The following is a 15,264-nucleotide window of genomic DNA, read 5'->3' on the forward strand; positions in this document are numbered from 1 at the left end:
CTCAATACCACATAACTTCACAAGATCACCAAGGCAAAAAGATACTCGGCTGTTAGAATTGAGAACAGTTTATGTAAATTAGGTGTCAGGTCAGTAGAATTTTAAAAAATGATAAAATATTTTTGAAATTTGTTTCTTATATTTTATTCTTTTTCTCTGGCAATGAGTTGCTTTATGTGTTTCTCCTATTTATAGTCAAGTTTGTTGGGACAGCTTTTGCATCTTTTATGCTCTTTTTGTACCTTGTTTTCTGCAAATAACAGAGATGCCAAAGAATAATTCTGGCTATTTCCTCTTGAGGATATGACCACAACCTTAGAGTGCCTGGTGCTCCTGAGCATCTATGAGATGCATTAACCTTTCAGGCTTCTAGACCTTGAATGTTTGAGAACTACAGTAATAAAATCCTTAGTCCATGAATCATTTGCATCTTAGCAAGTAACTTAAATGTACAACCATTTGGAGGAAAAAATGTAAGCTTGTAGATATTAGTAATTTCAATGTAGATTTGAAATATCCCTAAACTATGCCACATGAATGCACAAATTCTTCTAGTAACTGGAAGTTATTTAAATTGTTTATCATAGAAACTAAACAACTAGTTCTTTTTCCCTCCACTATTTAGTACAGAAATAAAAGTATATGCTGTTCTTACTGTAAACAGTATCCCTGAAAAAAAATCCCTAACAATCTTATGCTGATTATGCCTAAAGTCATAATATTTTGCTCATATTCCTTTTCTAGACTTCAAATGTAACTATTCAATTTTCTGTCATAACTATAGGTATCCATAATTCAACTAGTCTTATTTTGTTCTAAATGAACTTTATTTCTTAGTTAATAGGAAATAATCACAGAGCCATAAACTTGAGTTCCTTTTCTTCTTCAAATTCTATTTGACAATGAATAAATAGATCAATTAATTACCAAGAGCAATAAAATTTAAAGTGATCAAATGATGTCATGTAGCCACATTATGATGTTATGTATAATTTCTAAAATAACAGAAATAAAATAGATAATTTTGAAATGAGTAGAAAGAAAAAATACAATTAAAAAATGATAGTGAATATGAAAAGAGGGCAAATGAATTATAGAAAAAACGGGGTTACTAGTTCAAATTAAGATAGTAGAAATAAATATAAACAGCCTAAACTCATTAGTTAAAAGAGAATAGGCACTCAGTAAAAATTTATTGAATAAAAAGATAAGTAAAACATTTGATATAATAATAAAATAAGCATTGTTTTTGAGAAGTCTATAATTCCATTGTTAAAAAAGTCTTCTTTATATTCATGCTATAAAAATTTTAGTAAAGCTTTAACCAAAATGAACCTTATCTACACTAATAAAAGAGGAAGATGCAAATTGACGGCACCTCTGTGACGCCCACCAGCCAATCAGGAGTGAGTATGCAAATTAACCCAACAAAGATTGTGGGTTAATTTGCATATGCAGGCACGGAGCGGCCAGGAGGGGTGGGATGCCTGCTATGAGGAGGAGGGTGGGGTGGAGGGAGCTACAGGAGTGGTGCTCAGGCTGGGAGTGAAGGCTGCAAACTCCCAGCTGGCTGGGAACAAAGACTGCACGTTCCCCAGCTGGCCAGAGCAAAGGCCTGGGTCCTGGGTGCCAAAGGAAAACCGGTGCCAGCAGCCAGGTGAAGGAAAGCCTATTCTTGCATGAATCTTCATGCAACGGGCCTCTAGTATGGTATAAAATACATCAAAGATTGAAACCCTGGTTCCATCATTTGCTAAGTATGAGAGCTTCAGTGTTTTATTTAATCTTTCTAAAGCTTAGATTCTTCATCAATACAACAGGCATCATAATAATCTCTAAGTCTCATATAGTTTTCAAGAATTACATAGCATACTAATTGTGAAAATATGATTATTATATTGTACAGTGGTATAGTCATATATATATTTTTAACTAGAACATAATATTTTGTACATTTTAAGTCCAACTTCAATGTGTCTCTTACCAGTAGATTTATGTTTCTGCACAAAATAGGACCAAAACATGTTTAAAGTAAAATGTAGTTACTGACTTCTTTTTTTCAAAGTATCTGTGATGATAACCTCTAAACCATAAAATAATGCTTTATATGGTTATAGTTTTATCGGGATTATTTGTACATTTCCACACAGATATTCTTTATAGTATAACCTTGAATTTCAAAATCACTTGACTGACACAGGTGTTTTTTTAGCAACCAAAATAATCTTGAGCAGATGTGATTAATACTTTAGAAAAATATATTTATTTCCTGGTACATGAATAAGTCCTCAGTATCCAATCAAGATGCATTCATTCACAGATGTTAGTGACAGGAATTAATAAGATCTCTTGGGAAGTAAACAGAAAAATTTAGCAAAAAAGACAATTCTAGCTTTTGTTTTTATTCACAGAAAATTGTTCACTGTACACATCCATTTGAGGTAATGAGAAAATAGATTTTGGGGTGATTTCTGAATATTATTTAATATTCTCTGATGTATAAACTAATTATAATTTCATAGTTACCTCTGAATCATAGTAGCTGTTATACTTTGAAATTGTAATATTTGAATGTAATATTAGGTGACCCAAATATCTGTAATAAATATGGGTTGCAATAAACTGATACCAGGAGGATAATAGGAAGTATCTAAAACCCTGTAAAACTTAACTGTTAGAATCAGCACATTCAGTCAGTTCTTTAACATGCAGTAAGTGAATACCTACCAAGTGTCAAGAACTGTGCTAAGCATTGGGGATATAAGTAAGTTGTGGCAAGTTTTGTACCCATAAAGAATTTATAATCTGCTCAGCCACTGTTGCTCAGTGGCTGAGTGTCAACCTATGAACCAGGAGGTCACAGTTCAATTCCCAGTCAGGGCACATGCCTGAATTGTGGGTTCCATCCCCAGGAAGGGGCATGCGGGAGGCAGCCAATCAATGATTCTCTCTCATTGATGTTTCTATCTCTCACTCCCTCTACCTTCCTCTCTGAAATCATTAATTTATAAATTTTTAATTTACTAGGGGAGATAAAAAATATTAGTAAACTTTTACTTCCAACACTTCACATAATAAATATCTGATAAAATAAGATAAGCTAATTATGACTTGAAAGAAGGAAGCAAAACAAAAATGGGAAACAAAATAAAATAATGCATCAATTAAATAGGTATGTGATGATAAGATGGTGATCTATATGACTATTTAGATGAGACAGAAATCTGGGTGGTAGATTTCTAGTATGTACATGTTATTTGCTCATGTCACAAAATACAATCTCACCTCACTAAATCAAAGGCCGTTATTGAGGTCATAGCTAATAGGTGCCACAGCAGGTATCAAACCCAATGCTCTTTCACTGAGTAGTCCTGGATTATTCTTTCTACACTTACTCTGCCTCTTCAGCAAGAATTTTTGACTCAACTTCTCCAAGACACTTTAAATTTTTTCCTTTTAATTGATTAAGTAAGGCATTAAAATTAAAGCACTATGTCTCAATATGGTTGTGGTCTCTACTAGTAAATTCAATACTCCAGGTTTCAGTTTGTTCCTTTGGCAAAACTATAAAATGCCACATTTTATTTTTCTATGTGGATAATATGAATCACATTTCACCTCAATCTGTTAAAAAGAGAGAGAAAGAAACAGGGAACAGGAATCAGAGAGATACCAGAAAGAGACAGAAAGACAGAATTAGAGGAGAGGGACTAGATAGCATATGCACAGACTAAGCTTTTGAAGAGTTTTGATATGAAGAGGAGCAGAAAAAAAATTAGGTAATAGCTGAAAGAGGACATGAGTCAAGAGAGCTTTGCTTTGTTGTGTTTTCAGGTGGAGGAAGGGAAGTAATGTTGCATGATGTTGAGAATGATCCAGAAGGGAATAAACAGTCTCTGGTAAAGATGCAGAAGAGAGATTTACTGAAGTGACTTCTTTAGCTAGGTAAAAAGAAGAAGGAGGAGAAGGCGGGGGAAGAAAAGGAGGAGGAGGAGGAGGAGGAGGAGGAGGAGGAGGAGGAGGAGGAGGAGGAGGAGGAGGAGGAGGAGGAGGAGGAGAAAAAGAACTACAGGCCACAAGTTTAGGAATTACCCTTAGAAGCACAATAATGTCTCTATATTAAAAAGGGGAAACTAGAGCCTGTCAGTACAGAAGCTAATGAGTGTGTGATTTGGTGAAGAAGGTTGTGGGCTGTGGGCGTTATTTTCTAATTGCTTTCCTTTCACAATAAAATGGTTATCAGCTGAAAGAGTGGATGGAGAAAAATCTCAAGGAATAAAGGGAATGAGCAGGGAGTGTGTTGATGACTGCAACAAGGAAGAGTAGAGTCTGATGGCTTGAAATTCAAAACTGAGGGTTTGCAAAGAGAAATAACAGAGAATGGGCAATGAGGAGAAAGGAGATATATATGTTCCAAACTCAAAATGCACATACAATTTGAGAGAATAAACAGCCATAACTATAAAAGTCTGCAGGAAAGCTATAGCTTCAGGGAATATAAAAGTTTCCATTGGAGCCAGAATCTTGAAGGAATATTCAACAAAGGTAAAGATGTGTAGGATTTGGCTGATCAGGGTAACTATGCATCTGGTAAGTGTTAGACATTGGCCTGAATGCTGAGCTATACTGGGTCATGCATATCTCCCTTAAAACTTTGTTGTAATAACACTGATGTTTGAATAGATAATTTGACATAGCAATGAGTACTTAGTAGAATACAACCTGTCCTGCAATCTTAAATTATATAATCAGTCTAATATTTCTTAGGACTTATCTACAACAGCAATCATCTGGCTTTTCTCTTATAGTCTCAACCTGAAATCACATTTTTATTTAATCAATTACTAATACATATTTTTATCTTACACTTACCATGTATGCAATTCATTATACTATTTCTTTCCCACTGGAAATCTTTTCTATATAGTTTTCTTTGCAAATTGGATAATCTGTATATGTGTATGTAGGCTTGCAGTCTTATTTCTTATATCATCCTCTGCCATTTAACTTCTTTTTAAAACATGTTCCAACAGCCTTGCAGTATAAATTATATCTCAGAAAATCTTGCTTTTTCCCACATGAGTCACTTCATGTTGTTCATTCCTATAAAGTCTGCCAATGAATACTTTCATCCTCTGAGGAGCCTATTGGTTTCTCCTCTTGCTCAGCCTCCTTTTTTTTATCCATAGTAATTATTCATCTAACACCGCTTTTCAAACAAAATCTGCCTAATAACCCATTAGACATGACATATATTAATGCTATAGGATTTTCCTAAACTTGTTAAAATTATTTTGTCTTATCTATAAGGAAAGAGTTAAAACACATTGTCTTGAAAGAATCTAGATCTCAAATCACATGCAGGTGAGACTAGATCTTTTTCCTGGAAAGTCTCCAGTAAAAATCACAGAAGGAATGGAGTAACTGAAATGACATGTAAGATTTAAGTAGGTGCAACTCAGAAATTATTACTACCAATAATTTCAAAACAAAATTGTTTCAAATGTTTTCTTTTTGAAATATAATGTACTTTTCTTTCCATTAAAAACATTAGGAGGAGGATCAGGTAAAGGTCAGAAACTCTTAAGAAAATTGAACAAGGTCCTATTGTAATTTATGATAAGAATTATCTATGGTGGGACAAAATTGGACCCCTTTTTTAGACCAATAGTACAACCTAAAAACAAGTGTGGCATTCACACTAAAAAAAAAAAAAAAAAGAAGAAAAATTATTGAGATGCCAGGACCCTGAATTCTCTTTTCAATTGTTAACTCTAAGGTCTTCATTATTTCTCAGATAGAAATAGACATTGACACTCTTTCTCTCTCAGATGCTGGACACTGCTATACTGAGGCACAAATAGGTACTCATTTTAAATTATAGGACTCAAACAAAATGATATAATTAGCTTTGAGTTGGCAAAAGGGACTATAATTAACCTGAGCACAATTTACTATCATGTTACTCCAAACTCCATAAAGTACTTACCTAGTCATGACTTTTACAAGACCTCCAGTAGCCAAAAAAATGATAAGTATACTATAGTTTTATTTGAAACTCATAAAAATATGTCTTAGCAGTTTTTGTTTCAGTGTGATAATACCATACACAACCCAGGGTCCAGCTTATCTTCTGAAACAAGATGCACATTGGTATTCAGTTAACTCAACTCTGACACTCCCAATAATTTTGAAAGCTTTTTACTCTCTCAGCTTATCATTTCCCCTGTGCTCCAGGCAATATATTCCTCACTGTTGGCAGGCAGAGACACAACTGCAACAGTCAGAAGTGAGAATGGCAATAAAACAATGTTATCATAGGAGCTCAGTCTCTTGTCCGGTGATATTTCGAGTATATGATCTTTAATTACATGCCTGGAACTCTGACACATTTCAAGAAAACCATACACATTTCACCTAGAAGGTTCCCCAGTCAATGCATCCTCTAAAGTGTGAGCATGTAGTAAAAGGAGAGCAGCAACAATAAAGAATGGATCCTACTGTACCTGGTGAATGAGGCGGAGGCGAGCACAGCAGAACAACCCCCTGGCCTTCCCTCACAGACACTGCACTTCTCGTCCGGCCACTAAAATTCCCCAGATCTGTCAACATAACACAGCATTCAGATACAGGGCATAAAGAAGTGTAAAGAATTACTACTTTTGTAACTTGTACTTACTTTTCTCTCCTATCCAGATAAGGTTTCTTCTTGTTTGTTAAGCAGTGATAGGAGGGCCTTAAAAAGAAATCTATACCAGCCCATTTTAAGTACCATCATTTTCAGACTGTATGCACACTCTTTATCTATAGTGCATACAAGTTGCCAGTGCAAGAAGAAATTAGACAATACATTTATAACACATAATATCTGTCTTTTATTTCTTTATAATATTTCCTACATATTGATTTTTCTACTGCCAATAAAACCCATTTATGCATAGTGAGAAGAGAAATAGAAGTGGTTAAGGGTACCTGCTGTCCAACCACATGCCTCATTATATGTCATGCTGGGAACCGTGTATAAAACCAAGCATGCATTTGTCAAATTAGAGACTTGTGCTCTAGCAAAACATAATGAGGCTATAAAATGTCCTTTTTCTGTAAATGTGAGTGGATCAGTCATGTTACTTTCATTTTATAGAAGCCTGGAATGGCCTTATGAATTAATTACACTCATCTATTTTGATTATGCTGGGAGTATTACAGCTATCAAAACTCGTATAGACCTGAAGAATTATAGCATTGATTGGGGTTCAATTGCTTTCCTTTAAATTATGTGACATTTCCACAATTTTGAATACTTTCTTTAAAATAAGGTCACCTGAAAAAGAATTATGTAATATTTGCATTTTTCATATTGTTTATTAACACATCCATAGTTCAGTACATATGTACCTTTCCCATTTCTTGGGCTAGGTTGATCAAAGACATGATTTTTAGAATAGTTTCTTAGAAATGGTAGGAGTTCAGTATTCTCATAAGTAAACATTGTCCCAGAATTCTCAGTCTGTAAAAACATGTTCCCATGCTGAGAAATGCTTGTGGAAAGTATTCTGCCTTTCCTTCCATTATTCATCAATTGTAAAAGAGACTTTCTTAAACTTTTCATATATTTTAGAGTAACACAATGTAGACCCTCAAATTTAATCTTTGTTAATCTGACAAATGATTAAAACAAGCAGTCAAGAAAAATATATGAAGTGGATATGAAGGAGATGAATCATTAACTTCAATATCCTAAGAACCATTCTAGGATATTGTGAGAGATGGTTAACAATTTACTTATATGCTGAATTTATAATAAAATAATCTTAAATACATTCAAAATCATAAAGGGCTAATAAATAGTAAAGGCAGAATGACAAATAAATAGTCAAAGAGGTATTCATTATTAAAAAAAAGTGTTTAGCATTTTACACATAATTCTGTGTTTCATTATAAATATTTATGTGTGTCTCCAAGTGGCAAGAGAGCATTGTCCTAGTTCTACTTTTTTTGGTGGTTGTTTTGATTTGAAAACATACACACTAACTTCTTGTGAAAAGCAAGTTCATCCATTTTCAGATATCTGTGACTCATGGCTTTAAATTCTTAGAGATAGAAGTTCTCTTTTTTCCAACACATGATCTCAACATGAAAACAAAGCATGGCATGGTTTCTAAGTTGACTTGCTTTGCCTCTACTCAACACAGTGCAGGAGCTGCGCCACAAGGCATGCTTGCAGCAGGGCTGTAACATCTCTTTAGAGAATATATAGTTTTACTTTCTTCTTTTCACCTTCATTGAATTTATAAACTCTGGAAAGCTATTTGGATATCAATTTATTTTAACTCTGTTTCCTAAATAGTTTCTGAAAAGTGTAAGTGTAGCTTCCAATACATTTACCACTACAACTTTATGTTATGCTTATTATGACATTTCCAATAAACCTATTATAGTTAAAAAGAATATTTTAATAGAAAACAGTACTAAATTAATGCCTGTTCCTGAGAAATTCAAGGATAGGCATGAGCTAGAAAACAGACACAAAGCAGAAAAAAAAATTATGGAATTGTTATGACCTGAATTGTGTTTTGAGATCACAATGACCCAAAAGATAACATTCATCTGTAATTACTTTATTTTGTGTCACCTGTTAACACTGGTACAATTCAACATGTCCTCATGGAATTGCCTCTGTGTCATTATTTCCTAGGTATTATAGCACCAGCTGTACAAACACAAGTTGATTTTTTTCAATTGTGAATAAATCATTTTTATATTTCATAAAGACATATAGAGAAACACTGAAAAGAGGTCTGCATTTTTATGGAGAGTGTGTTTTCCTAATTTAAATCCTTCTGCCTATAAAAAAAAAAGGGAAATATTTTTGTAATGTAAAAGTGGTCCTTGTGTCACTCAAGATTCTGCTTGATCTGAGGCAGAATGATTTATGGGGAAATTTCTTGGTTGGAGAGGGGATGACAACTAGAAAGAGCAATCTGAGTGAAAATAAAGCTGTTGTTTTTATCTCATTGCTAACAGAAAGCAGCTAATCTCTTGGGAGGTACTCATCAGAGAACTTTGGTGCTTATCGCATTATTTAATAGATACACATTCTGATATATTAAGGAGAGAAATGAAACAAAAGATTCAGGTTTAAAATGTGAACTGAAATAAACCTGTTTCTGGACTTACTCTAAAGGGTAGGGACAAATACATAAGCAATAGGCTGGAAGAGAAAGTCTGTGGTCAAGATTCACGGGGCCCTGGGCCGTCTCTTTTCTCATGCTTTTTCCAAGTTCAGAAGCTCATGCAGTTTAATAGTGGAGCTTTAACCAGAACTGCAGCTTACAAAATTATTACACCTATTCATCCTCGATAAACCATGCTAATAAAAAGAGGTGTGCAAATTAATGATGGAATTGAGAGCCTCACATGACAATGCAGATTTAGGATGTGTGATTTGAAGCTTGTTGACAAGATGGGAGACAAATTTCTTCAATTCATTTAACAAAATTTTATCAGTGCAAACTTCACATCGAACACTAAGATAGGTACTGGTGATACAGAAAAGCTGCAGAGAAAAGATACAGATATATGAGCTAATCATACGTACTTGGGCCAACTGTCCAAAGACCCAGCTCCGAGGAGTCTGTGCCACTGAATAGATGCATGAGCCCAAACCATCAGAGCTTCTAACAGTCACAGTCATACTTATGGGTTACCAGTGCATGCCATGCACACTTCCCATGCAGATGATTTCACTATTCTGTTAAATGTAAGCTACAAGCACACCAATATACCACTCTCTCTCTTTCTCTCTCTCTTCCCTCCCTCCCTCTCTTTCTCCCTCCTGCCTTCCCTCCTTTCTGCATGTCTTCTTGACTCTGTTCTTTTCTTCCCTGCGTTATTCCACAAAGGATTGAGTCAGCTTAACACACACACACACACACACACACACACACACATATATATATGTGTATATATATATATATATATATATATATATATATATATATATGTATATATATAATACAAAAAGAAAAACAGGTAGTTGACAAATTCCAAGTGAAGGTAGAGTATGTGTGGTAAGAATACTATATATAGAGTAAGATAAGCACTTAAGAATATATGTTATATACATTTGTAAATTATTGGAAGTTGACAATAAATTTGATGCTAAACTTACAAGGACCAAAACAAAGATGAATATGCCCCAGTCTTAGAGATCATGGTTACTGTAAGATCAAAACTTTTAGTATCTCAGGAGAAGTACAGTGTTGCTGGGTATTGAGATCTAAGAGGAATAACTGATCTGAGGGGTGGAGGTGGGAGAAGGGAACAGGAAGAGATAAACCAAAGAACATATATGCATATATGCATTACCTATGGACACAGACAATAGCATGGGGAAGGCCTTGGGTGGGGTAGGGGTTGGGAGGAGGGGGGCAAAAAGGGAGAAAATGGGATGCATTTGTAATACTGTCAACAATAAAATGAAATTTTAAAAAGAAAAGATCTAAGAGAAATTCTCTTGCAAGACTTCATAGAGCTCACCTGGTGGGTGAGAGGTCTGAGCAACTTCGCAAACTAAGTAGGAAGGTTTTTCACCCACTGAAATACTTTAAATAGTTATAGTGTGAAACACACACACACACACAATATTTCAAAAGCCACTCCCTAGAAAGGTGAAATATTTTAAAGTGTTGGGGAGAAAGAGAGGTTACAGGAAACTGGCGAGAAGAAAAGTGCATAAGGGGTCCTGAACACTGATCTTATGATCTTATAGTTGCTTAATACAATAGATTAGCAAGTTATTGGGAAGAGAGGGAAAAAGGTCAAGGTGAGAGGACAAATCTTATACAATTAGAAATGATGTGCTGAGGTTCATTTGTCTCCTGGACACTAATTTCCTAGACTTAAATCTATTAAAAATAAGTGGCAATGTCTGGCTTGCGGGAGTTGTGAGTCTGGAGGAAGGAGTGGGCATGCATGTAATTGTGCTGGGTTATACCTTCATCCTGGGGGCAGTGCCAGCAATTTCAGACTATCGGTGCTCCAGGCATTCTCAATTAATTCTACAGGTTAAAAGTGCTGTGAATACTGAGAGGATGCATGAGTTCTAAACTTCATGAAATTGAGTTTGAATCTTTACAAAAAGTAAAAACAATTGAAAACGGCAAAATACTATTTGAGTTTAATTAATGTTGAAGTCTCATTATCAAATTCGTATGTAAGATTTAAGCGTGAGGAACTACGGGGGTGCTCCTTCTGAGGGGCCTCATGGTTTTCACGTCTATGATTTCTATAAAAACCTCTGGTGGGTTTTCTAGTATTGACTTGGTACTTGCTGCTTCACTTACAAGGTGATGGCCTATTAAAGTCTTTCCTCACTTTTGACAGTGTTACTCTTGTTTCTATTATTATCATAGGATTATTCAGATAATTGTCAGATTCTTGTGTTCTATGTAAATATCCTGTAGTGAAAATTGATCAGACCTCATTCAGAAACTATCTTTAACATTCTAAAATGTTTAAAACAAAGAGAAATACAAGGAAATTGAAGATGAATAATCATAGTGCCTACCAACACACTCTATGTCAGCATTCTGGAAATTAAATATTAATTTCTTTGTTTTAAAAATTATTAAATACATCTGAAAATCAAATAAAAACAGGGCTATTGTCACACAGTGAATAACAAGTGAGTTGACAAATCAAACTCAATGTGGTTGTTTGAAAAAGGTATGAGAACAAAAGCAATCCAACATTTGGAAGAGAGACCAAGTTGGTTTTAGGAATTTGTAAATAATCTTCATAAGAATCTCTTATTAGAAATCATTTCTGAACGATGAAAGACAGAAATGAGAAATTTATTGAAAAATGGAAAAATAATGCTTATATTTATTTTGGAAGATATAAATTGGCATTTTCAATGCATTTTTCTCATGAACTCATGCTACAATTCTTTAAAACATTTGTTATGTCATCTGTGATGAGATATCACATCACTTTAAAAAAATCTTACTTATAGCCTGGCCAGCATGGCTCAGTGGTTGAACATTGACCTATGAACCAGGAGGTCCCTGTTGGATTCCTGGTCAGGGCACATACCTGGGTTATGGGTTCAATCCCCTATTGGGGGCATGCAGGAGGCAGCCAATCAATGATTCTTTTTCATCATTGATGTTTCTATCTCTTTCCCTCCCTCTCTGAAATTAATAAAAAAGGTTAATTGTTAATAAAATTTGTCTTTAAAGAATAACAGTTGAATTAATTAGAGGTATGTTAAAAAATTCTTTCCAAGGAGAAACCAAGATGGCGGCATAGGTAAACACCTAAACTGCTGCCTTGCACAACAATTTCAAAATTACAATTAAAAGACAGAACGGACACCATCCAGAACCACAGGAAAGCAGGCTGAGTGAAAATTCTACAACTAGAAGGAAGGAGAAAAGCTCACAGAGAATTGGAGGTACGGCAAAGGGGCTTTGTGCGCGCAGAGAGGAAGGGCGGCTGAGAGCCTGGCTGACTTCCTCTGGCGGAAGGGGGAAGGAAGCCTCCGACCGCACTGAACCCCAGTTCTGACTGCACTGAACCCCAGTTCCGGGCGAACCCCTAGGGACCCACGCTCTTACGGGGGGAGTCTGGACTCTCGGGCGGAGACTCAAGCTGGGAAAGGCAGAAGTCTGAAGGCGCACGCGGGCCAGTGCGCACAAAGGCTGCAGGGGTTGCCACAGGCTTTCCCTAGTGGAGGGGAGTCAGAGGATTCTGACTGCACTGAGCCCCAGTTCTGACTGCAGTGAACCCCAGTTCCAGGCGAGCCCCTGGGGACCCACGCTCTTGTGGGGGGAGTCTGGACTCTCGGGCGGAGACTCGTGAGCCGGGGAAGGCGGAGGACTGAAAGCACGCTCGCGCCGGTGCGCACAAGGGCTGCGGAGGTTGCCGCAGGCTTTCCCTGGTGGAGGGGAGTCAGAGGCTCCTGACAGCACTGTGCCCCAGTTCTGACTGCAGTGAACCCCGGTTCCAGGCGAGCCCCTGGGGACCCACGCTCTTGTGGGGGGAGTCTGGACTCTCAGGCGGAGACTCGAGCTGGGGAAGGCAGAGAACTGAAAGCGCACATGAGCGCAGGAGCGGGGCTGACAGGAAGCCAAGACTGTCTGCTCAGCCCTGAGACTCCACCCCATCCAAGCTGAGCACAGAGGCTATTGCAATTTGGCAAGTCTAATCCTATAGGGCTGTCTCCAGCACCGGGCTTCTCCCAGCATAGACACAGCTGATCCCTACAGCCAACTGGCCCGGAGGTCAATTCTTCCCAGTGATACCAACAACAATAAAGACTTAATTACAACAAGGCTGTACACACAGTCCACAAAGGGGTGCACCAAGAGTGTCCACCTCAGGTTAACTGGGGAAGCAGACCCACTGGGCCATATTGGAAACCTAGCACAAATATCTACCTTACCAACTCAGGGAATCAGTGAAAATGCGGGGTCAAAGAATCAGATCAGAAACGAAAGAAATGGAGGAAAACAAACGACTGGATATAGAATTCAAAACCACCATTATAAGACTTTTTAAGAATATCCTAGAAAAGGCCGATAAATATAACGAGACCCTCGAAGATATGAAAAAGGACCAACTAGAAATTAAACATACACTGACTGAAATAAAAAATATTATACAGAGACCCAGAAACAGAATAGAGGAACACAAGAATCAAGTCAAAGAATTGAAATACAAAGAAGCAAAAAACACTCAACCAAAAAAGCAAAAAGCAAAAAAAAAAAATCCAAAAAGTTGAAGATAATGTAAGAAGACTCTGGGACAACTTCAAGCGTACCAACATCAGAATTATGGGGGTGCCAGAAGAAGAGAGAGAGCAAGATACTGAAAACCTATTTGAAGAAATAATGACCGAAAACTTCCCCCACCTGGTGAAAGAAATAGACTTACAAGTCCAGGAAGCACACAGAACCCCAAACAAAAGGAATCCAAAGAGGACCACACCAAGACACATCATAATTAAAATGCCAAGAGCAAAAGACAAAGAGAGAATCTTAAAAGCAGCAAGAGAAAAACAGTTAATTACCTACAAGGGAGCACCCATACGACTGTCAGCTGACTTCTCAACAGAAACTATGCAGGCCAGACGGGAGTGGCAAGAAATTTTCAATGTGATGAATAGCAAGAACCTACAACCAAGATTACTCTACCCAGCAAAGCTATCATTCAGAATTGAAGGGCAGATAAAGAGCTTCACAGATAAGAAAAAGCTAAAGGAGTTCATCACCACCAAACCAGTATTATATGAAATGCTGAAAGGTATTCTTAAAGTAGAGGAAGAAGAAAAAAGTAAAGAGAAAAATTATGAACAACAAATACATATCTATCAACAAGCGAACCTAAAAATCAAGTGAATTAAAAACCTGAGGAGCAGAATAATCTGGTGAATATAATAGAATCAGGGGCATAGAAAGGGAGTGGACTGATAATTCTCAGGGGGAAAGGGGTATGGGGGGTTCATGAAGAGAATGGACAAAAATCATATACCTATGGATGAGGACAGTGGGGGGGAGGTAAGGGCAGAAGGTGGGGTGGGAAAGGGGTGGAGGGGAGCTATGGGGGGAAAAAGGAGAAATAATTGTAATAATCTGAATAAAGATTTATTTAAAAAAAAAATTCTTTCCACCCTAGCCAGTTTGGCTCAGTGGATAGAGTGCTGGCCTGTGGACCGAAGGGTCCTGGGTTCATTATTGGTCAAGGACACATGCCCAAGTTGCGGGCTAGATCCCCAGGAGGGGACGTGCAGGAGGCAGCCAATCAATGATTCTCTCTCATCATTGATGTTTCTAACTCTCCTTCTCCGTTCCTCTCTGAAATCAGTAAAAATATATTTTAAAAAAAATACTTTCCATCTATTACATGAAGATAAGAATTGAATAAAGATACAGCTGGACATGTGGTGAGGGAAGTCTACAAGATATAATGACACGTTATAATGAAAGTTTGTTCATTCCCATGTTTCCCTTGGTTATTTATGACAGGTCAGATGAATAATCTCTTGCCATTTTCACTTTACATATTTTTAAATATGAATCATCCAAAGGGTTTTCAATTAAGAGAAAATTAAAGCATGCTAGTGTAAGTTTGCCTTGAAAGAGAAAATTTTATCTACATTATAAGTAAAACAGTAAATTGTAATTGCTCTTGTAAAAAGATAAATTATCCAAAGAGTGTAAAAAAAATGCTTTTGATCTTAGGTCTTTTCTTTGGTGTCTT

At 36.6% G+C, this 15,264-nt stretch overlaps 1 protein-coding gene across 1 annotated transcript in view; it reads right to left on the bottom strand.

The window, feature by feature from the left end:
- CNTN5 (contactin 5) overlaps positions 1–15,264 on the bottom strand; it is a 1,155,131-nt gene that overhangs the window by 363,868 nt on the left and 775,999 nt on the right. Inside the window, exon 7 of the mRNA XM_080642588.1 lies at positions 6,507–6,602. Within this exon, the coding sequence (XP_080498714.1) occupies positions 6,507–6,602 (96 nt within the window). The remainder of the gene's footprint in view (positions 1–6,506; positions 6,603–15,264) is intronic.

The sequence above is a fragment of the Plecotus auritus genome, assembly GCF_963455305.1.
Source record: "Plecotus auritus genome assembly, chromosome: 9".
Classification (NCBI taxonomy): domain Eukaryota; kingdom Metazoa; phylum Chordata; class Mammalia; order Chiroptera; family Vespertilionidae; genus Plecotus; species Plecotus auritus.